General features: G+C 38.3%; 1 protein-coding gene across 7 annotated transcripts in view; it reads left to right on the top strand.

Annotated features, from left to right (window-relative positions):
- Positions 1–25114, top strand: part of ASCC1 (activating signal cointegrator 1 complex subunit 1) — a 104795-nt gene that overhangs the window by 33618 nt on the left and 46063 nt on the right. For all 7 annotated transcript variants that reach the window (XR_006345313.1, XR_006345312.1, XM_043925293.1 and 4 more), the window contains exons 6-7: positions 7403–7539; positions 17489–17608. Coding sequence is in view for 5 of the 7 variants with exons in the window: in XM_043925293.1 (XP_043781228.1) it covers positions 7403–7539; positions 17489–17608 (257 nt within the window). In the remaining 2 variants the exon portion in view is untranslated. The remainder of the gene's footprint in view (positions 1–7402; positions 7540–17488; positions 17609–25114) is intronic.

Below are 25114 nucleotides of genomic sequence, written 5' to 3'. Positions count from 1 at the left end.
TGACCGTAGGCCTATCTGGTTGCAAAACCAAATGCTCTTTTTTTTTTTACCAGTCTGCCTCTGCCTATATGACTAACTTCTATGTGAATGAGATTTATATCATTCACCCAGGAGTGATTTTCTGGGATTTGGCCATAAAAAAAGAAAATATAATGAGCATAGAAGGAGAAGGCTTCCATACTTATTCCCTCTTTTTCTTTGCATAGAATATCAGGAAGTGAATTGGTGGACACCTCACAAATACCTGTTTTGTACTTATTTATAGGTTTTGTGAAAGCATGTAACAAATCTTATAGGACCTTTGAGTTAGAAGTAAACTAGGCCATCTCGCTTATCTTACAGAGAAGGAGATCAAGGTCTAGAGAAGTGAGATGGTGTGCCTGATCATAGCTGGTTTATGACTGCACTGAAATTAGAACCTGAGACCCTATATTCCAGGTTAAAAGACTTGTAGCTAAATCCCAAACCTCTGTTATACCTGGAGTTCCTGGAAGATGATATATGTGAATATAATTGGAGGATTATTTTTTTGTCTGTGCCTCTCAGCATGTACTGTCAAGGCAGCGTGCTGTAAATTATGTTTTGTGCTACATGTTTGGATCATGTTCATAGGCATTCTTAACTCATGTAATTGAGCATGACCTTTGGGATCTGAATCTGAGAGGCTTCCTTTCTGCTAGCTGCTAGCTCTGGCAGATATATCTATGTTATATCCCAACCACACAGATCAGTTTGAATTCTTATTGGGGCTTTTTGTTTTGCTTTTATTTACTTTTAATTGGAGGATAATTGCTTTCCAGTGTTGAGTTGGTTTCTGCCTTACATCAACATGAATCAGACAGAGTATACATATGTCCTCTCCTCTTGAACCTCCTTCCCACCTGCCACCCCATCCCACCCCTCTAGGTTGTCACAGAGTATCACACAGCAGATTTCCTCTGGCTATCTATTTCACATGTGATTAGGTAATGTATATATTTCAATGCTCCTCTCTCAATTCATCCCACGCTCTCCATTCATCCCATCCCATCTCCATTGCTATCCTGCAGACTTATTAGGGCTTTAAAGAAAAAAAAAAAAAACTGAGCTAATCCATACTTCTATCTATTGGCCTTTTCCCCAAACGTGACAATTGTTGGATTTCACTCTTCCTTGTTAATTGTTCATTCTGATAGGACTGCCAGCAGTTCTGCCCCCGTGGAGCCTGAGGGTTGGATTAAAAGTGAGATCAGTGAAGAGCCTGTGACCATGTGATTGGTGATTGCTAGTAAATCGTGGAGCTCTGGGCTTCCCAGGTGGCACAATTGGTAAAGAATCCATCTGCCAATGCAGGAGGCATAAGAGATGTGGGTTTGATATTGGGTTGGGTAGATTCCCCTGGAGGAGGGCATGGCAACCCACTCCAGTGTTCCTGCATGGAAAATGCCATGGACAGAGGAATTTGGTGGGCTACAGTCCATAGCGTCGCAAAGAGTCGGACATGACTGAAGCAACTTGGCACGCACGCATGCTGAGTTACAGCTTGACGTTGAACTCTGAACTCAGGCTTAGATCTGCACACGAGCCTTCTGTGGAGGTAGCTTTTGCATGTGTTTTTTTCCTTAGATGAGGTCTTATTTAACAAATAAACTGAGGCTCATAGGTGTGGCTTAGCCGCAAAGAATACGCCCCGCACCCCCAGTCTAGATAGAACTGCCCTGGGGAATTCCTGTTACTTCACCCTTTGCCTCTGCTTGCTGGGTGGAAGGTCATCACCATTAGAATCTTCAGGCGCCAGCCTGGGTGGCCAACCTAATGAAGTAAAATAGTTCCAGCTCCGAGTAATGGTGAACTTGGAGCAGGGCCCAGTGTAATTAAGCCCCTGGAGTAAAGAATTTGTTGTTGGCCTTTATTCATTTCAGTGAAGAGGCTTGCGGGTAGGAATATGATATATTCCAAGCAAAGAAAAACAGTGACTCTAGAGATTTATGCCATTGCCTTGAAGATTGTTTGGTTCCACATTAAACTTAGATAATTCAATAAGAAAAGAGCTTTTCTTGGTATATGGCATTGCTAGGCAGGGTAAAATTTAGGTTGTTTCTTCATTTATTAAAAGATTGTCTGGTAGGGTTGCATATGCATTATATAATCTCCAGTATAGTTGAAGACTGTTAGAACTCCTATGACTCAGAATTCCCCCAGAGACTTCAGATTATGTGACCTTTAGGTATCCCATCTGTTCCTTTTCTTGCTCTTTTACATTATCTATGTTTGGCTTCCCAGTATTTGGCATTTTTTGTGGCCAGTGAATTCAAATTGACTAGAGTGGTAGGCTCCCAGAGAATAAGGTAAGGGGAAAAGGTCCTTGAGCTTCTTTTTTCCAGATAGTAACATAATACATTTGTATTATTTTTAAACCTCTAAGTGGGCTTCCCTGATAGCTCAGTTGGTAAAGAATCTGCCTGTGATGCAGGAATGATTCAATTCCTGGGTCGGGAAAGTCCGCTGGAGAAGGGATAGGCTACCCACTCCAGTATTCTGGCCTGGAGAATTTCATGGACTGTTTAGTCCATGGGGTCGAAAAGAGTTGGACACGACTGAGTGATTTTCACTTTCAAACCTCTAAGTTTGTGGTTACAGTAGCACTGGGATACTAATAATTTTAAACTCACAGAAAAGTTGTAAGACTGAGAATAGTACCCTTTACTCAGATTTGCTTGTTGTTAATATTTTACTTTATCATTCTCTCTTTCTCTTTTTTCATTCTTTCTGAACTTTTATAAAGTGCATTGCATTTGTCACAGCCCTTTACACTCATACTTCAGTATATATTTCCTGAGAATTGGAATTTTTTTGAATAACCATGTACATCTTCCCATGTTTGAGTCACTTTTATTTTTGTGAAGTGTCTTGTTTATGTCTTTTGTCCATTGCTTAATAGCAATAGTATTTTAGTCATTTTCCTTTGATTTTTGAAAGTTCTTTTATATATTAGAGATATTAACCCTTTATCTGTGATATATATTGTAATATTTTCATCTAGTGTATTGTTTGTCTTTTGACTTGCTTGCTATTTTCTGCCATATAAAAGTTTTCTCTTTTTAAATAATCAAATTTGTCTTATCTCTTACTCCATCTGAATTTCTAGTCTTAGTTTGAAAACCTTTTTCTGCATTCAGGTTAAAGAAGAATTTACCCATTTTTTTTTCCTTGTATAGTTTGTTTATTTACATTTCAGTCTTTAATTTGAAGTTTATTCTTGTGTCTGGTGCAGTGAATACGTATAATTTTATTCTTTTTCTAAATGGCTATCCAGTTGCCCTAGTAATGATTTATTAACAAACGATATTTGCTTCAGCGATTTGAGGTAACACCTTACCTTCCACGAAGATTTTTGTATATACATGGTATTCTTAACATATGTTGAAAGACCTTTGGGAAGTCATCAAATCCAGAGGGTCAACCAAGAGTTGATCAGAGGGTCAAATAAAATATTCCATGATAATTGAGTTATAGGAGAAAACTTATTTCAGGATTGCTAAGATGCTCTTAAAAAGAAAAGATACACATTTTTATATTTAACAGCTGTATTGAAGTATAGTTTACATACCAAAACCCCACCCCTTTCAAGTGTACGGTTCAGTCATTTTTGGTAAATTTACGGAGTTGTACAATCATTACCATAATCTAAATGTACTTTTAGAACATTTCTGTCACTCTAAAAAGATCCCTTATGCCTAATCCCAGACAACCATCTGTCTTTCAGTCTCTATAGATCTGCCTTTTCTGGATATTTCTTATAAATGGAGTCATAAAATATGTAGTTTTCGCATCTGGCTTTTTTACTTGGCTATTGTTTTTTTGGTTTATTCATATTATTACCGCTGCCCAGTAGTATTTCATTGTATTTCTATACTGAATTTTGTTTATCCACTCATCAGTTAATAAACATTTGGATTATTTCCATTTTTTGGCCTTTATAAATAATACTGCTGTGATGTTCACTTACAAGTCTGTACGTGCACTCAAGCTTTCATTTCTTTTAAGTAAAGTCCTAGGAGTGAAATGTCTGGGTTGTGTTGAAACTTCATGTTTAACTTTTTGAGGAACTGCCAAACTTTTCCAAAATGGCTGCATCATTTTACACCCTCCCAGCAATGTGCAGTTCAGTTTCTCCACATCCTCACCAACACTTGTTATTGTCTGTCTTTTTTATTATAGTCATTCTAGTGAATGTGAAGTGGTATCTCATTTTGGTTTTGATAGACTAACGATGTTCAGTGTCTTTTCATATGTTTGCTAGCCATTAGTATAACCATTAGTATATCTTCTTTGGTGAATTATATGGATACTTTGCTCATTTTTAAGTTGAATGGTGTATCCATTTTATTACTGAATTTTTAAAAACTTAAAAAAATTGTATTTATCAGATATATGATTTGCAAATATTTTTCTCCCAAATAATTTTTCTCTCTGTGGCTACTCTTCTCACTTTCCTAATGTGTCTTTTGAAGCACAGTTTTTAACTTTGATCAGGTTCAGTTAACCCTTTTTTTCTTCTTTTATGGATTATGCTTTTGATGCTCATATCTCAAAAAAGGCAAGTTTTTTTTTTTTTAAGGCAAGTTTTAAAACTACCTTTCTTTTCATGGAATTATGAGATTTGTCTTATTTTCAGGACTAGTCTGGTGATCAGACCCATTTATTGTGTGAGTTTTATTGAAATGTGTAAGGCTTTGCCTCTGGGTGATAGCCACATTGTTCCAGCTCTTTCAGGGCAACTATTACTGGAGAGGCAGTGTAATATTGATCAAAAGTATAGGCTTTGGGACCTGACTACCTGGGTTTGAATTTTAGCTTCATTGCTTCCTACCAGTGTTTCTTTGGGAAAGTGGCTTTATTTCTCTTTGCCTCAGTTTTCCTCATCTGTGAACAGTGAATACTACTACTTTGCTCACAAGATATTTGGCTATATAAAGTTTGTAAGAAATGCTTAGGGCAGAGTAAAGGGCTTAGAAAATATTAGATCTTATTACTAGGGGATCAGTTCTCAGTTCTAGTTTGCGATAGGGTTGTGCATATTGGCATCATTTGGGGGACTTTGCTTGCCTTTCTAAAATGACAGATTCTGCCATGAGTTACAGCAGCTCATTCTTTACTTTATTTGCAAAATGAGTTTAATGAAAGTTGAGACCTAATTACCTTCAAAAGGGATTCATGATTTGATATGGGACTAGTATCAGAATATATAGAGAATCCTTATAATTCAACAATAAAAAGACAGAAAATAGGCAAAGGAGATGTACAAATGTCCAACAGGGACATATGAAGATGTTCGGCATCATTGGTCAATAGTGAAAAGCAGATCAAGACCACCTCATGGTAGATGCAATACCATTTTATACCTACTAGGATGACTATAATGAAATTTAAAAAGGAAAATATTAAGTATTAGTGAAGGTGTAGAGAAATAGGTACCTTCATACATTGCTACTTGGAATGTAAAATTGTTCAGTTCCTGTGGTAAACAGTTTGGTGATTCCTCAATAAGTTAAACATAGAGTTACCATAGGACCCAGCAATTCCACTCCTTAGTGTATATCCCAAAGATCTAAAACATATTTCAACATGAAACTTATACACAAATGTTTTTTAAAGCAGCGTTATTCATGATACTAGCCAAAAGATGGAATCAACCCTAATGGCCATCAAGAGTTAAATGGATAATCAAATTGTGTGTTATATGCATACACTGGAATATTATTCAGCCATTAAAAGGAATGAAGTACTGATATATGCTTTAACTTGAATGAAGTTTGAAAGCATGCCAAGTGAAAGAAGCCAGACGAAAAGGTTGTATTTAGTATGATTTGTTTTATTTGCCATATCTAGAGTACCAAAACTCCAAAGAGATAAAAAGCAAACTAGAGGTTACCAGAGGATAAGTGATAAGAAATAAGACAGTGATTATTTAATAAGTATGAAGTGTTTTTATGGGGTGCTGAAAAAGTGTTGAAACTAAAGAGAGCTGGCAGTTGTACAACATTGTGAATACACGAAATACCACTCAACTGTCACCCTAAAATGGTTAGTTGTATGCTAAGTGAATTTTATGTCTTTTTAAAAGTGACAGTGGGGTTCGTAAATATATTTACTTTTTCTGCTTTCAGAGACAAAAGTTTTAAGTGCAAGGAATGATGATGCCAGAAAAGGATGACCATATTTGATGTGGCAACTCCAGTGTCTAGATATTTCTCTGAATTCATTTTTCACCCATCTTTGCTTGGGGACAGTTTGTTCTTAACACAATATTTTACCTATAAATACTGCAGTGTTTGCTAAGATAAAAACTGTCTTTTATAAACAGTATATTATCTTTGGGTAAGACCATAAGAGGCCCAGTTGCTCTGAACTAATTAAAAGCCAATGAGGAACAAAAGATTATTAGAGTCTATAATTAGGTAGCATTCTGTTTTTCCTGGGCATACCATTTTGTCAAGCTACCAGTTCAGTTTTTAAAAAATATTACTTTATTGAAGTGAAATTCATCTAACATAAAATTAACCATTTTAAAATGAATGATTCAGTGGCATTTTGTACATTAGCAGTGTTGTGCAACTACCAATTCTGTAACATTTCAAATGTTTTTATCACCCCTAAAGGGAATCCCATAGCCCTGATACACATCCTTGCCAGCACCTGGTGTTTTCCACTCTTTCGGTTATAACCAGCCTGATGGGTGTGAAATGGCACCTCATTGTAGTTTTGACTTGAATTTCCCTTAATGGCTGAAGACACTGAACATCTTCATGTAGTCGTTAGCCATTTGTATTTGTTTGAGAAATGTTTACTCAAGTCCTTTTTCTGTTTTTTAAATTGAGTTGTCTTTTAGTTGTTGAGCTATGTAAGTGTTCTTTATATATTATGCCTACTGTATGACCCTTATCAGGTATATGGTTTACAAATACTTCTCCCATTCTTTAAGCTGTCTTTTTTACTTTCTTGATAGTCCTTTGATACACAAAAGTTTTAACGTATGAAGTTTGATTTGCCTAATTTTCCTTTTGTTGCCATACTACTGGTATCATATCTCAGAATCTGTTGCCAAATCCAAGGTCATGAAGATTTTCCTGTCTTTTAGGAGTTTTGTGATTATATGGTTTTTGGCTCCTATATCATCGATCCATTTTGATACAGGTTTTGTATATAGCATAAGGTATGGGTTCAATTTCGTTCTTTTGTGTGTAGGTATTCAGTTGTCCCAGTATCATTTGTTGAAGAGACTCTTCTTTCCCCACTAAATTGTCCTGGCACCCTGGTTGAAAAGTCATGGATGTGTGAGTTTATTTCTTTCTGCTCAGTTCTGTTCCTGCCATTTAGTTTTTATGGGCTGAGTTTCTTGTTTTTCTCCCTTTGATAACAGGATCATGGGGTTGATAGCAGCATTTTCCAGAATCCTAAAAAGCTTCACCTAACTATTGGGATGTTGGTGCTTTTGAGTGAGCAAGAGATCCAGCAGACATGTGAGATGCTACAGCAGTGTAAAGAGGACTTCATTGAGTGAGTAATCCAGAGGAGTGGGGAGAGTGGTTGCCCTGTACTGGCCTTTTTTTCTAGTATCACAGATTTGTTTTTGGCCTAGGGAGCTGGGTGACATGGGAACAAGATTTATTGACTGACCCATTTGTAACATTTAACATTGGGTTTCTCCTGTGAAAGGTTTAAAGTGGATTTAAAGCATATATTTACATATTTATTTGTATGGAAAGGCTCTACCTAAAATTTTGCTAATCCACTAGGTAGTTTTTATTCTTTAACAGGATATCCCATTTCTTTGTCAAAGAAGAAATTCTCTTCATTATCTGTACGAGTGTATTAGTTTTCTGTGCTGCTGTAATGTATTACTCCAAGATTGGTAGCTTAAAACCACACAAATTTATAATCCTATAGTTCTGTGGGGCAGAAGTCTGATACAGGATTCACTGAGCTATAATCAAGTTACTGTCAGGGTTGTGTACCTTTCTGGAGGCTCCAGGGGAGAATCTGTTTGCTTGCCTTTGAAGTCCTGCTTTTAGAGGCCACCACATTCCTCGACTAGTAGCCTCCTTCCTCCTCCTTCAAAACTAACAACATTGCATCTGTTTGGCTCTCCGTATGTTACCACATCTCTCTCTCTGGCCACAGCAGGGACAAGTTCTCTGCTTTTAAGGATGCATGTAATTTAATTGAACCTACGCAGGTAATGCAGAAAAATCTCCCCACCTCAAATTCCTTAGCCTTAATCACATCTGCAAAACCGTCTTTGCTGTATTTGAACTAGTGTATTTACAAATCCAAAGAGGAGAACATGGGCATCTTTGGAGGGCTTTTATTGTGTTTACCACAGTTACTCAGACATTATAAGATGATTCCCTAGGAGAGTCTTCATTGTATTTCAGAAATGCAGCAGACTTTTTCTTTTTTTTTTCAAATACAGGTAATTTTGTTTGAGTCAATAAGGATACCAAAAACTATCCAAGCAGTCTGGACAGGGAAAACATTGCTGTTCTGATGGCTGACTTCTTATTCTTTTTTACTGTAATATTTTAACTTGTATATACATCTGATCTAACAGCTCTGTTTCAAAGGATCATCTCTCCCCACTGACCCCTTCCTTTACTCTTTTCACATAAGATTGATGCAGAACAAGAGCAATTTGAAAATTTACTCACTTGAATAATTTTATTTTTATGCAGTTATAAAATACAGGTCCCATCCTATTCTGACATGGTCTTGTAGAAATGGGCTACCTGATTCATTGGGTAAAACAAGGTAAAATGATTTAAATTTTTCTGTAGTTATGTTGTATATGCAAGGAGATCCAGCCAGTCCGTCCTAAAGAAAATCAGTCCTGAATATTCATTGGAAGGACTGATGCTGAAGCTGAAACTCCAATTCTTTGGCCACCTGATGTGAAGAACTGACTCATTTGAAAAGACCCTGATGCTGGGAAAGATTGAAGGCAGGAGAAGGGTACACAGAGGATGAGATAGCCGGATGGCATCACTGACTTAATGGACACGAGTTTGAGTGAACTCCGGGAGTTGGCGATGGACAGGGAGGCCTGGTGTGCTGCAGTCCATGGGGTCACAAAGAGTCGGACATGACTGAGTAACTGAACTGACCTGATGTTGTATATGAAACTGTAGTACAGAGACTTATCTGTCAGCCCGTTCTCATTCTTTCCATTAATTATTTTGAAGACAAAATATTTTTCTTGAGTAAAATCATAAGCTGATCAGGTTTGCAGCTACCTGTTCTTTCTGAAGTTCAAACAGCAACGAATACTTTGTCTTGTTCTTTGCTTAGTGATGGAAATAACTATTTTCTCTCTCATCTTACCTAAAATTCAAAATAACGATGTTTGTAATTAGATATTTATAGTTTTCCTTGCATAAAATAAAATTTTATGCTTTACTTTATGAAGCAGAGCCATTTTACCTTGTTTAAAAATCAATTCTGATACTTTTAACATCCCAGATTACTTTTTGTTAAATAGAACTGGAAGCAGCTGCAGTTTTTGGCTGTCATTAGGATAATCCTGCTAAGAAAAAAATTAAAGGCAGATAAAATATTGTTTAAAGAAGTATTTGTTTTTTTACTTTATGAAAATCAGGTCACAGGATTTTAATCATGGAAGCTTTATCCTGAACCATGTGAGGATTTAGCTGAGTTCTTCCCTTTTATGTTTGTTGGTGCCTTTTGTGACTAAATGCCAAATCTGAACCCTTTAAGCATGTCAGGGTTGGTGTGCATAGGGAATGAAGAGCAGCCTTAATAGTTACTAAGAATTTTTGACATGACAGGATGAAAACAGTAATTGTAGTTTTTCAAATTCAGCAAAGCTTTTGAAATAGGACACATTACCCTGCCAAAAATCTGCAGTGCAGGCAAAAATTTTTGAAGATGCTCTTTTCAAAAAGCTGGTAAGATTTGAAACCAACAAGTAAAGCAAGCCTTTCCAGCCACCTTCTCTCACCTTCTCTGCCACATACACTTGTTTAAAAAGTATATAGTGCAAAATTAATTTACCTGATTGGCTAGGGGGATGATAATCAGTATTGGTTATTTGTCTCAATATACCTGAGTCTCCTAAAAGAAAGAAAAGTGAAAGTGAAGTCACTCAGTTGTGTCTGACTCTTTGTGACCCCATGGACTGTAGCCTACCAGGCTGCTCTGTCCATGGGATTTTCCAGGCAAGAGTACTGGAGTGGGCTGCCATTTCCTTCTCCAGGGGATCTTCCCAATCCAGGGATTGAACCCTGGTCTCCCGCATTACAGACAGATGCTTTACTGTCTGAGCCACCAGGGAAGCCCAAAAGAAAGGTCTCCTTTGAAAAAAAAAAGACACGTATAATAAAGCCCTGGTGTAAATTGCATCATCTACTTTCTTTTTCTTCACTATTCTTGATCTTTGATCTCATTCTTTGTACTTGGTATGCTAAGAAAAAATGTCAATAAATAATGGCATTTCTAATCTGAGCCTTTTATGATGTAAAGATTTCAAATTAAAATGTAAAAATGGAAAACACTGGCAATGAATTTGTGGTTGTTCATTCGCTCAGTCGTGTCCTACTCTTTGTGACCCCATGGACTGAAGCACGCCAGGCTTCCCTGTCCTTCACCATCTCCCAGAGCTTGCTCAAACTAATGTCCATTGAATCAGTGATGCCATCTAACCATCTGGTCCTCTGTTGTCTCCTTCTCCTGCCTTCAATCTTTCATATAACATGCTGTAGCTTAATTTGATGGCTTTTTAAATTGAGGTATTAAATAAATGTGGCCGTATCGGAGTTTAATTAAAACTGTGGTGATATATATAAATATTTTAAAGAAATGGGTGGTTGAACATTCATTTCAAATTTGGGGGTGATAATTGAGTTTAAGGGATGTTACTTACCAGAAATAGAAGTTTGATTTCAGTTCTTAAGCTTAAGGCTCATGTAGCTGTGTAGATTTCAGATGAATTATTCACGGTGTTAGGTAAGTACTGATGCTCAAATGTGTCCCTTGTGACTTTTCTTTGTGAGATGTGAAACACAAACAGTGCAATGGCTCTGAGTATATAATCTGACAAATATGCAACTCTTCTTTAGCTTCCGTATCACTCAGCTCATACCTAAGTGTTCCCAGTGGGCCTGAAGTAAAACCAAATAAGTTAAAAAGGGAGAAGAATGAGGAGAGAAGAAAAGGAAAAATACCCATGGGCAAATGTTCCTAATAATTGCCTTGGATGTGTCTCCATTGTAAAGTATGCTCACTGATGTCCCAGGTGGAATAGTTTGGTCACCAAGACAAAGAGCATTTATCAGCATTTTTCTTTACTGCTCTTTAATTCTCTCTCTTGATAAATCCTAGAGATATGTTGAAAGAGTTTCTATTTCCGCTCGTAAGGCAGAGTTTGGGTCCTGTTGCAGTGTTTTGTTTTTGGTGCCCCATTTAATTCCAAGGGTTTGACGTAGTTTAGAGTGAGGACGAATATACAAAAGAAATGTTAAAGTCAGACAGATTAGAAACCATAAAGATGGAATGGGAAGAAAATTCTATCTAGAAACTGAGGTAAGATAGTAATTGTGCTTAGAACATTAAAATTTAGTGCTGTTTTCAAGCATCAGTATATGTGAACTAAATTCCAAAAAGGAACACACCAGTTGTTAAAGTTCTTATCTGATAAAAAGAAGCGTAACAGTTTTGGGGGAGAGAATCCTTTTCTGGCTCTCAGTCCAAGAAAAATTTGTGTAAATCTTAGCATAAAGAACCCAAGAATGATGATGAGCAGTGTCTTTAACAGGAGTTTTGCAGAAGATAAAAAAACATTGTTCATGTGAGTGTGACAAACTATTCAATATCACGGTAATCCAAGTCTATGTCCCGACCAGTAATGCTGAAGAGGCTGACGTTGAACAGTTCTATGAAGACCTATAAGACCTTCTAGAACTAACACCCTAAAAGGATGTCCTTTTCATTATAGGGGACTGGAATGCAAAAGTAGGAAGTCAAGAAACACCTGGAGTAACAGGCACATTTGGCCTTGGAGTACGGAATGAAGCAGGGCAAAGGCTAATAGAGTTCTGTCAAGAGAACGCACTGGTCATAGCAAACACCCTCTTCCAACAACAAAGAGAAGACTCTACACATGGACATCACCAGATGGTCAACACTGAAATCAGACTGATTATATTCTTTGCAGCCAAAGATGAAGCAGCTCTATACAGTCAGCAAAAACAAGACCGGGAGCTGACTGTGGCTCAGGTCATGAACTCCTTATTGCCAAATTCAGACTGAAATTGAAGAAAGTGGAGAAAACCACTAGACCATTCAGGTATGAGCTAAATCAAATCCCTTATGACTATACAGTGGAAGTGAGAGATAGATTTAAGGGACTAGATCTGAACAGACAAGAGTGCCTGATGAACTATGGATGGAGGTTCGTGACATTGTACAGAAGACAGGAATCAAGACCATCCCCAAGAAAAAGAAATGCAAAAAAGCAAAATGACTGTCTGAGGAGGCCTTAGAAATAACTGTGAAAAGAAGGGAAGCGAAAAGCAAAGGAGAAAAGGAAAGATATTCCCATTTGAATGCAGAGTTCCAAAGAATAGCAAGGAGAGATAAGAACTCCTTCCTCACTGATCAATGCAAAGAAAAAGAGGAAAACAACAGAATGGGAAAGACTAGCGATCTCTTCCAAGAAAATTAGAGATGCCGAGGGAACATTTCATGCAAAGATGGCCTCAATAAAGGACAGAAATGGTAGGGACCTAACAGAAGCAGAAGATATTAAGAAAAGGTGGCAAGAATACACAGAACTATACAAAAAAGATCTTCATGACCCAGATAATCATGATGGTGTGATCACTCACCTAGAGCCAGACATCCTAGAAAGCATCACTACGAACAAAGCTAGTGGAGGTGATGGAATTCCAGTTGAGCTATTTCAAATCCTGAAAGATGATGCTGTGAAAGTGCTGCACTCAATGTGCCAGCAAATTTGGAAAACTCAGCAGTGGCCACAGGACTGGAAAAGGTCAGTTTTCATTCCAATCCCAAAGAAGGGCAATGCCAAAGAATGCTCAAACTACTGCATAATTGCACTCATCTCACACGCTAGTAAAGTAATGCTCAAAGTTCTCCAAGCCAGGCTTCAGCAGTACATGAACCGTGACCTTCCAGATGTTCAAGCTGGTTTTAGAAAAGGCAGAGGAACCAGAGGTCAAATTGCCAACATCCGCTGGATCATCGAAAAAGCAAGAGAGTTCCAGCAAAACATCTATTTCTGCTTTATTGACTATGCCAAAGCCTTTGACTGTGTGGATCACAATAAACTATGGGAAATTCTTCAAGAGATGGGAATACCAGACCACCTGACCTGCCTCTTGAGAATCCTATATGCAGGTCAGGAAGCAACAGTCAGAACTGGACATGGAACAACAAACTGGTTCCAAATAGGAAAAGGAGTACATCAAGGCTGCATATTGTCACCCTGCTTATTTAATTTATATGCAGAGTACATCATGAGAAACGCTGGGCTGGAGGAAGCACTGGCTGAAATCAAGATTGCCGGAAGAAATATCAATAACCTCAGATATGCAGATGACACCACCCTTATGGCAGAAAGTGAAGAGGAATTAAAGAGCCTCTTGATGAAAGTGAAAGAAGAGAGTGAAAAAGTTGGCTTAAAGCTCAACATTCAGAAAACTAAGATCATGGCATCCGGTCCCATCACTTCATGGCAAATAGATGGGGAAACAGTGGAAACTGGCTGACTTTATTTTTCTGGGCTCCAGAATCACTGCAGATGGTGAGTGCAGCCATGAAATTAAAAGACGCTTACTGCTTGGAGGAAAGTTATGACCAACCGAGACAGCATATTAAAAGCAGAGATGTTACTTTGTCCACAAAGGTCTATCTAGTCAAGGCTATGGTTTTTCCAGTGGTCATGTATGGATGTGAGAGTTGGACTATAAAGAAAGTTGAGCACCAGAGAATTGATGCTTTTGAACTGTGGTGTTGGAGAAGACTCTAGAGAGTCGCTTGGACTGCAAGGAGATCCAACCAGTCCATCCTAAAGGAAATCAGTCCTGTGTATTCATTGGAAGGACTGATGCTGAAGCTGCAACTCCAATACTTTGGCCACCTGATGCGAAGAGCTGACTCATTGGAAAAGACCCTGATGTTGGGAAAGATTGAGGGCAGGAGGAGAAAGGGACAACAGAGGATGAGATGGTTGGATGGCATCACCGACTCAATGGACATGGGTTTGGGTGGACTCTGGGAGTTGGTGCTAGACAGGGAGGCCTGGTGTGCTGCAGTTAATGGGGTAGCAAAGAGTTGGACACGACTCAGTGACTGAACTGAACTGAACATGAAATATAACCTGGTACAAATTTTTTAGTGGGAAACTAAACCAAGGGTATGATGCTTTCTGGTGGTCTAACTATGCAGAGTTGGAGCTGAGAAAATGTAGAGGGATGTATACTTAGTATTAAACTTTTTTTTTTTTTTTCTGAAAACAGTTTTGTTGACTGCACTTGAATGAATTGAATGGCAGTCTTTCATATTGAATTCTTTGGCTATTACTAGGAATGAAGATGCACTGTATTGCTGATTGAAGCTAAAATCTTCAATCAGGTGATATTTCGGAGTTTGGCTTGTGTTTTCGAGTATCCCACTTATTGGAGGTGGTTATAGAGATAATTATGATTGAGACTGTTATTTTTTTCATTCAAATGTCTGTCTGAAATAGTTGGGTTATTTAGTTACCTAGAAAAATTCTGGTCTTTTGAAATAATAATGGCCTTAATGTTTCAAGGAAGTCTGTCATTAGGATTCCTAAAGAATCTCCCTGGGCCTCAATTAAATATCAGTAAGACTTTTGTTTTTCTTTATTTGGAATTATCTTTTGATGAATCATAACATCCTGTTGTCTTTGAGCCAGTACCACATTTTATTCAATGATAGTATAGGCATGTGTCCATAATCACAAAATTGTCCAGAACATCTCCAGTTATAGTGGAACATCATCAGAGATTTATGAAGTACTCACTTTACATAAGGCACTGTTCCAGTTGCTGGGGATGTGGGAGTAGAAAAGATGAATAGAGTCATTGGCCTCATGGGCCTTGGAGAAGGCTGTGTGATGAGCTGATTTTTAGCTGGGTTTTGGGTTGGCACACCTATTTACTAGTTGAAGTATAAGTCTGTTTAAGGGGTCTGCGAAGAAAGCAAGATGGTGGGTTTTATTTAACAGGAGAGCAATATATGTTAGCTTTATAAAAGCCCCAAATTGCAGATAAATAAGGTGTCCCTTGTAGTAGTATTACCTAAAAATGATTACCATCAGCACTTTGGAGCATATGTGCCCATACTTTTTTGTATTCATATATGTATTTTTTCTTTATGGTGTAATTTACTTACAGTAAAATGCATGGATCTTAAGTGTAGTTGGTGAATTTTAATAAATGTGTACACCCATGTAACGTCACCCAAATCCCCATGGAGAACATTGCCATCATCCTAGTATGTTCCTTCATGCTCTTTTCCAGTAAATTCACTTCTTCCAGAAGTAACTGCTGTTCTGATTTCTATTATCATAGATTAAATGTGTTTATTCTTTAATATCATATAAATAGAATCATTAAGCACATATACTTTTATTTTTGGCTTCTTTTTCATGTATGTGCAGTATATATACTTCTTGAATTTGGCTTCTTTTGCATGTATTTTTTAATTTTAACTTTTTAATGAGTAATACATGGTTCAAAAAATTTTAAGTACAAAGGATATGTGGTGAAGAGTTTCCTTCCCACTGCACCTTGGTGCATCCCACCAAGCACCCTGATCTTCTTTGTATTATATCAGTTCTGAGATTTTACATATGTATAAGCATATATGTGTGTGTGTGTGTGTGTGTGTGTGTATGTATATAATGTATATGTTTAATTTTTCTTATCCCCATCCTTGGTGGCTTCCCTGGCAGCTCAGATGATAAAGAATCTGCTTGCAGTGCAGGAGATTTGAGTTCGATCCTTGACTTGGGAAGATACCCTGGAGAAGGGAATGGCAACCCATTCTAGTATTTCTGACTGGAAAATCCCATGGACAGAGGAGTCTGGAGGGCTACAGTCCATGGGGTCGCAAAGAAGTCAGACATGATTGAGTGACTAACACTTCCACTTTCCATCCTTTGTACAAATAATGAAACTGATTAAATATTTCATCAGGTTGAAAAGTAGTGATATTCTGATTCTGTTTTTACTTCTACATTTATCAGTTGGAATTCTTCTGAAAGAACTTTCTTTATTGGCTGTGGTTGGATATGTGCCTGAGCAAAGAGTTTCTATTCTTGAAGACTTTTTATAAATATTGCCAAATTGCTCTTAATGATGTGATACCAATTTGCACCTTCACTGTTCTTACATGCATAAAATACTGTTTGCACTTTGTAGAAATAATGAAGTAAAAACTGGTGTTTTGCTGAATGTTTTGCTTTGTTTTAAGTTTGAAGGATTCATTAACAAGAAACCACTCATTACACACAAATAAACAATTTTAACTTCTAATAGAAGATAATTTAACTTAATTTCAATATACAGTCATTGGGGGAAAAAAGAAATAGAAACAATAGAGAGAAGATGCAAAGTATACATCACCAAATTGAGCTGACACCTACAGCCATACTTGAACCCTTCTTGGAAATACCTTATTAACAGCAATCTGGAGTCTCAATTGGAAAAGGGCCCTGGGCCATTCATCTACTCTGTAGGCGAGATTTTGAATTGCAGTTTGGGGGGCTCCCATTTATAATCCCAGGCCACAAACTGGTATCATCATCAGTTTGTGTGCAAAAATGCAGCTGTGGTTTTACTTTTACGATGCTGATTGTTTCATCTTGTGAGTCACCAAATTTCGTTAGACTCCAGTGGGGTTAGCCAGGCCTCCAGGGGCTTAAAAAATTCCAAGATCCACTCCCTTTCTTATCTAAAGTGTCACTTGACTTACTGGTAATGATTGGTGTGTTCACAAGCAGGCACATAGTCCAGGCAGGGCCCAGACAAGGTCAGAAGTTGGTTGGAGGCCTCTCCGCTACTTCTGAAGCTGAACAAGACGACCTCCATTTTAATTTCCCTAACAGCTGGAGAGGTGGGCAGTGCAGTAAATGCCTTTGTCAGTCAGAACTGTCATCACTTGGTCTTTCTTTAGACATTTCTTAGATAGATATGCTATTAATAATAAACTGGTCTTGGGATAGAGATGGTGTGACTTTGGGAATACTTGTGGTTCTAGTTTGTGTTCATTAAACATGTATCAGTTTGAAATTACAAGGACAGTTAAATCATGTTAGTTAAATTAAAAAACCCCAACAACTTCATTTTTGTAATATTTGACTCTGTATATTTACCATGTTTCAAAATATAATAACCCTCTTAGCTTAAAAAATTATGAAAATCTAATGTTTTTTCCTTTGCAGTGACATTTCAGGGGGCAAACCCCTGGAAGTAGAGATGGCAGGGATAGAATACATGAATGATGATCCTGGCATGGTGGATGTTCTTTATGCCAAAGTCCATATGAAAGATGGCTCCAACAGGTATGTTTCTGAAATATTCCTTTGTTTTAATCAAGAGGTGCCTCAAAGCATTCCTGGAAGTTTAGGTAGTTTTGATTCCTTTTCTTTGAGAGCTTACTATTGTAAGGAGTGTATTGTATTTCTTATTCTGAAATAGTAAGTTAATATTTTGCAAGAGGAGTTTGTTGTAGGAAGAAGTATCAGACTTTTAGTTTGGTAATTATTGGATTACTTGGTTGGTGGATATTGATAGTACAATCTAGTTTTCATGGAACTCAGTGCTTCCTTCATGTTTTCTAGGATAATAGGAGGCAGAAGAATGGTATACTAGGATGGTAGTTTCAAAAGTGACATAATACTGATCTAATGAATAAAAGGGCAAAACAGGGCTGTAACAGAAATTCCATAGGAATATTAAAATTGAAGTAATATGAAATTCCTAGATCAGTGCTTGGCACTTGCTAACACCATACATTAAAAATGGTTGCTGCTTTTAATTTTTATTATTACCACACCTTAATCCCTATTAGAGAGTCTCAGTCTGCAACCCATGCTATTTCTGAGGCCATTTTCAGTGTTAGTGCTATTTTTTAGCCTATGCAAGGCCTTTGGTGAGCAGAGGAACCCATCTTGAATCGGAAGTTTGTTTTTGTGTGGCCTTTTCACTGGGACAGGATAAAACAGAGCTTACACTGAACAAAAATTCCTCTAGAGAAAATCTGTGTCTCTAGTCAGGCCTCCAAATTGCTTTCCTGGAGGGTCTCATGTAAAGTTTCGCTTATCTCAATTTGAATTAATAATCTCAGTTGTCTCCTCTTTCAGTTCCAATGAAAGTGAATTTTTAGTTAATGGAAGGAAAAAAGGGTACAGAATCAGTTTTTTTGTGTGTGATGAATGTCAATTATCTCTCAGGAAGACTGGAGAAAAAAGTACATTAATATCACTACTAATTTCATCAAAATCTTTAAGTATGGGAATCTGTCAAGCTCATGGTAGCAGACATGTTTTCCAAAATTCTTGTTTTCACTTGAAAGCTTGAATTTTGTCATTGGAAAAAAAATACTGGTAATTGTTTTCCATGAAGTTCTTTTTTGAGAAAATGTCTGCCAAAAAGCCAAGTCTGAGTAACCATAATTTGTCTGTCAGTTGTTCTTTGAAGCAAAAATGGTGTTCCGTGGACAAAGAGGCTAGTTGAGCTATAAACCTAACAAGCTTGCAAATGCCTTTCCTACAGACAGCCATCTAGTCTCATATACAGTCCAAGTGATTTATACATCCTGCTAATTTCATCACACAGAATATTGAAAAGACACCTACTCAGGACTGAGATTCAATAAAATTGATCATTTTATTGATCAATTTAATTTTAATGGGCCTGATTTTGTGCTTAGATTGTTCTATCTCTATTTTATCTTCATAACATTTATATAAAATAAATACTTTTATTATTCCCATTTTATACATCAGGGAGGTTCAGAGAGCTTAAATAACTTGCCTTAGGAGCGCATAGATAGCAAAACCTTGCTCTGAATTCCTGCGGTTTTTAGTATATGTATGCTCGGCTTAGTAGAATAAACTGTGTTCCAATTCTTATTCCTAAAATAAAATAGAAAATTGTGACCTATGTTTCTTTGGAAGGTGGTAAAGTTCACATAATAAAATTCATCATTTTAACTGTTTTAAAGGGTATAATTGAGTGGCATCAAGTACATTAATAGCATTGTGCAACCATCACCACTGTCTAGTTCTAGAACATTTTTATCACCCCAAAAGGAGATCCTAGACCCATTAAGCAGTGACTCTCTGTTTCTCCCTTCCCCCATACTTCCCTCTTCCCAGCCCCAGCCCCTGGCAGCCACTAGTCTAGTGACTCTGTGGACTTGCCTATTCTGTAAATTTTCTATAAATGAACCATACAGTACATGGCGTTTTGTGTCTGGCTTCTTTCAGTATACGTTTTCAATATTCATCCATATTATTGCACATATCAATACTTATTCCTCTTTATGGCTAAATAATTTTCCATTGTATGAAAGGATACCACATTTTGTTTATTCATCAGTTGATGGGCATTTGGGTCTGTTTCCACCTTTTGGCTATTGTGAGTAGAGCTGGTTCCGATTCTTTGGGGCTGACTCACTTTTAAAAATGTTTTAAAGGCATGTTTTTTATTTCGTTGATAAACCTTGTAATTTTATAGAACGTCACAGTGACTCAGCCCAACCTCTGTCTTCCTTTTTCTGTTACAAGTCTTAATTTTTGTCTGTACCTTACTGTTGTAAAACTAAAATCTGTGATAGCCTAGAGTTAGGCAGTTAACATGAAGCTATATGGAAAATTTACATGGATTACAGTGTTTCATTAAATAAAATAGTGAATTTTTCCTAATCTAGATCTTCAAGTCTGTTTTAGCATACATATATCATAGACTGCACAGTTTTGGTTTACCCTGTTTGATGTGGCTCCCAGGGAAGAGAGGGTGGTCATTAAGCAAGGGTAATTAAATCATTACTTTGAGTGTTTCCATTGAATATGTTTAATGGTTAGATCCTTAGTTCTATAGAAGGTCTTTCAAGTATTTTGTTGTTGTTCAGTCGCTAAGTCATGTTCGACTCTGTGACCCCATGGACTGCAGCACGCCAGGCTTCCCTGTCCTTTACTCTCTCCCAGAGTTTGCTCAAACTCATGTACATTGAGTCAGGGATGCCATCCAACCATCTCATCCTTTACCACCCTCTTCTCTTCCTGCCCTCAATCTTTCCTAGGATCAGGGTCTTTTCCAGCGGGTCAGCTCTTGGCATCAGGTAGCCAAAGTATTGGAGCTTCAGCTTCAGCATCAGTCCTTCCAGTGAATATTCAGAGTTGACTGCCTTGCTCTCCTTGCTGTCCATGGGACTCTCAAGAGTCTTCTTCAACACCACAGTTCAAAAGTATCAGTTCTTTGGCACTCAGCCTTCTTTATAGTTCAACTCTCACGTCTGTACATGACTACTGGAAAAACCACAGCTTTGACTCTACGGACCTTTATCAGCAAAGTAATGTCGACTTTCAAGTATAGAAAAGCATTGCTTTTTGAAATGCGAAGGAAAATAAGAGCTATAGAAGCTAGATGTCTTTTGAAGACAGTGCTCAGACATAATTTTTCCTTACATTAATGGAAAGGAAAGGTCTTAGGAGGTGAATGTACCCTTTATGTTCCCACAAATCCAACTGAAGTGGGAGGGAAGGCGGTAGGGCACAACCTTTAAAAGAATGACATAGGCTTTGTTGCCCAGTCATGTCCAACTCTTTGCGACCCCATGGACTGCAGCATGCCAGGCCCCTCTGTCCCTCACCATCTCCCAAAGTTTGCCCAAGTTCATGTCCATTGCATTGGTGATGCCATCCAATCATCTCATCCTCTGATATTCTCTTCTCCTTCTGCCCTCAATCTTTTCCATCATCAGGGACTTTTCCAGTGAGTCGGCTGTTTGCGTCAGATGACCAAAATACTGGAGTTTCAGCTTCAGCATCAGTCCTTCCAATGAGTATGCAGAGTTGATTTCCCTTAAGATTGACTGGTTTGATCTTTTTGCTGTCCAGGAGACTCTCAGGAGTGTTCTCAAGCACCATAGTTAGAAGGCATCAGTTCTTCTGTGTTCTGCTTTTTTTATGGTCCAACTGTCACAACTGTATGTGACCATTGGGAATACCACAGCCATGACTATGCATATCTTTTCCCGCAGAATAATGTCTCTGCTTTTCAACACACTGTCTAGCTTTGTCATAACTTCCCTGCCAAGTCACAAATGTCTTCAGATTTCAAGGCCTCAGTCACCATCTGCAGTGATTTTAGAGCCCAAGAAGAGGAAACCTGTCACTACTTCCACCTTTTCCTCCTCTAATTGCCATGAAGTAATGGGGCTGGATGACATGATCTTAGTTTTTTTTTTTTTTTTTTAAATATTTAGTTTAAGCCAGCTCTTTCACTCTCCTCCTTCACCCTCATCAAGAGGCTCTTTAGTTCCTCTTCACTCTGCCATTAGAGTGGTATAATCCACATATCTGAAGTTGTTGATGTTTCTCCTGCCTATCTTGATTCCAGCTTGTAACTCATTCAGCTTGTATCACTGCCTTGTTGTAGTGAAGGGGCTTGTGTAACTCGAGGAAGCTATGAGCCATGTTGTGTAGGGCCACCCAAGATGGACAGACCATAGCAGAGAGTTCTGACAAAATGTGATCCACTGGAGGAGGGAATGCAAACCACCCCAGTATACTTGCTGTGAGAACCTCATGAACCGTATGAAAGGACGTAGCCATAGGGCATGACAAAATCTGGTTATAACCAACTAGGTAGAAGATGGCAGAAGATTTGACTTCCAGTGGACCTTGAGCCTTATGGTAACCTCATTGTAATACATTAGCATTAGCTAAGTGCCACACCCACCAGCTCCATGACAGTTCCAAAATGTGTGTTGGTTGTTCAGTTGTGTCTGACTCTTTGTGACCCCATGGACTATAGCCAGCCAGGCTCCTCTGTCCATGGAATTCTCTAGGCAAGAATAGTGTAGTGGGTAGCCATTCCCTTCTTCGGGGATCTTCCCAACCCAGGGATCCAACCTGGGTCTCCTCCATTGCAGGCGGATTCTTTACCTTCTGAGCCACCAGTTTGAAGGCTGACTATAAAAGGTCAACATGTGGATGGTGACCCAATTCCTGGAAATCCCTGCACCTTCCCGAAATAATTGAAATAATCCCACCACTCATTAGCTAATGAAATTACCCAGCCCTGTAAAAACTGACAACCCCATACTCTGGGGCCCCTCTTGCTTTCTGAGATGGCCCATGCTCTGTTCAGTGTGTTTCTTTCTAAATGAATTCACTTCTTGCCTATCACTTTGTGTCTCACTGAATTCTTTCTGTGATGAGACATCAAGAAGGTGAGCTGCATTAAAGCCCTGAGGCCATGTGTGTGATCTGTTTAAAAACCGTGGGTTCAAGTCCCCATCTGAGTTGCATTATTTCACAACCCTTACAGATTTTGCACACTTGATACTATGAGGGCTTGTAAGTTGAGAAGTCATGTGAATTGTTGACTAAATCCACTAATAGGATCAACGAAGAGCATTTTTTTAATAATTCTCATCTCTCTTGGAGAAGGAAATGGCAACCCACTCCAGTATTCTTGCTTGGAAAATCCCATGGACGAAGGAGCCTGGTAGGCTACAGTCCATGGGGTCCAAAGAGTCAGACACGACTGAATGACTTCACTTTCATCTCTCCTACTGCTCTGTTTTCTCTTTTTCCTTGCCCATTCCACTTTGACAAGAAGAGACACATTTGTGTTATTTCAAAAAGATTTGTAGATTCCCCTCCCCCCAATTGCAGTGTCTAAGGGACTTTATATACCCCTTAGTTAACGCAACATTAAAACTATTTGAAGGCCTCCTTTGTGCAAGGTATTTTGCACGACTGTAAATTGATAGAGAAATGAGTAATACATAGCCCTGTTTTTAAGGTACATCCAGTCATTTGTGTTTTTTTATGTGAAGAGACCCTGTTCAATGCAGTCATGGAGGAGAGGCCTTGTTATAATTTAAAAAAACATACTCAGCTTTCTCTGTATGGTTTCATATATTTTTAAATCAAAGATTCCCTTAAAATGCTTGACCATAAAGTACCTGACTTTCAAAAGAATGGAACCACTTAGATCAGATTTTTCCTCTGAAAAAAGAGCCAGGAAAGTATAGCTACATGTATTGCTGCTGCTGCTGCTGCTAAGTCACTTCAGTCGTGTCCGACTCTGTGCGATCCCATAGACGGCAGCCCACCAGGCTCCCCCGTCCCAGGGATTTTCCAGGCAAGAACACTGGAGAGGTTTGCCATTTCCTTCTCCAACACGTATTGTTAGATCCCTATATTTTGTAAAGCCTTGACTTTGTAGGGCATTTGCATTCAGCCATTTTACTCATTGCTTGGTAGTCAAGTATTGCTAAGACTTAAGCATTGAACACAGTGGCTATTCTGTTCTCTCTTACTCTCACAGGCCTCTACCCTTGCCCCTCTAGAAGAGTATCTTCCTCACATTAAACTGAGTACATGAAGCGAAGTCAACTTCCTTCCTTTTTCCCTCACAGTCTTCCTGTTTTCATCACACCCACCCCATTCAGGTTTCACACTCATTCTGAAGAATGGCATGCATTATCTCTCATGAGGCTAACCCTTTATTTACTGTGGGACCCCATTCCTTCTTATCTCCGCAAAGACCTGACCCCATCAGTTAGTCTATCTTGCAGGGCATTTCCAGTCCCCTTTTCCCTCAGGCATTTTTCAGGGGCCCAGGATGTGAGGTGCAGTAGACCCTAGGGATTCTTTCTTATGGATGAGGCAGATATCAGTAACTAGAATACGCTAGGGTGCAGACTGTTACTGAGATTCTGCAGGTGCATGGTTGAGCAGCAAAACTATGCTTTTGTGTGTGCAAATTTTGTAAAGGGAGGCTTCAGAAAGGAGGTTTCTTTACTGAATGAGGAATTTGCCAACTGAGGTAGTAGCATGTTAGGAAAAGGGAATAAATACCAAGTACAGATCTAGAGGCAGTGTTATACACCATGTGAAAGGAACACTGATCTTTGGTCATTTGTGTACTCAATAAAACTTTATTAAATGACTGCTCTGTGCCAGGCACTGTGCTAGGCTGTGAATATAGAATGGTGAGTAAAGCCAGACATAGTCATTGCCTGCTTTGTAGTTTGCAGACTAATGGAGAAAACAGATATTAATAAATAATACACAAATATATTATTGCAAAGTGTGACAAAGGTGAAGCAGGCAGAAAACAGTGCTCTAAACCCAAGGCGAAACACCCCAAGACACATATTAATCAAATTAACAAAGATCAAACACAAAGAACAAATATTAAAAGCAGCAAGGGAAAAACAACAAATAACACACAAAGGGATTCCCATAAGGATAACAGCTGATCTATCAATAGAAACCCTCCAGGCCAGAAGGGAATGGCAGGACGTACTGAAAGTAATGAAAGAGAATAACCTACAACCTAGATTACTGTATCCAGCAAGGATCTCATTCAGATATGAAGGAGAATTCAAAAGCTTTACAGATAAGCTAAAGCTGAGAGAATTCAGCACCACCAAACCAGCTCTTCAACAAATGCTAAAGGATCTTCTCTAGACAGGAAATACAGAAAGGTTGTATAAACGTGAACCCAAAACAACAAAGTAAATGGCAACGGGACCACACCTATCAATAATTACCCTAAATGTAAATGGGTTGAATGCCCCAACCAAAAGACAAAGATTGGCTGAATGGATACAAAAACAAGACCCCTATATATGCTGTCTACAAGAGACCCACCTCAAAACAAGAGACACATACAGACTAAAAGTGAAGGGCTGGAAAAAAATATTTCATGCAAACGGAGACCAAAAGAAAGCAGGAGTCGCAATACTCATATCAGATAAAATAGACTTTCAAATAAAGGATGTGAAAAGAGACAAAGAAGGACACTACATAATGATCAAAGGA

This window comes from Cervus elaphus, chromosome 15 (assembly GCF_910594005.1).
Source record: "Cervus elaphus chromosome 15, mCerEla1.1, whole genome shotgun sequence".
Lineage (NCBI taxonomy): Eukaryota > Metazoa > Chordata > Mammalia > Artiodactyla > Cervidae > Cervus > Cervus elaphus.
Note: the sequence above shows the minus strand (reverse complement) of the source record. Positions and strands in the feature narration are given on the sequence as shown.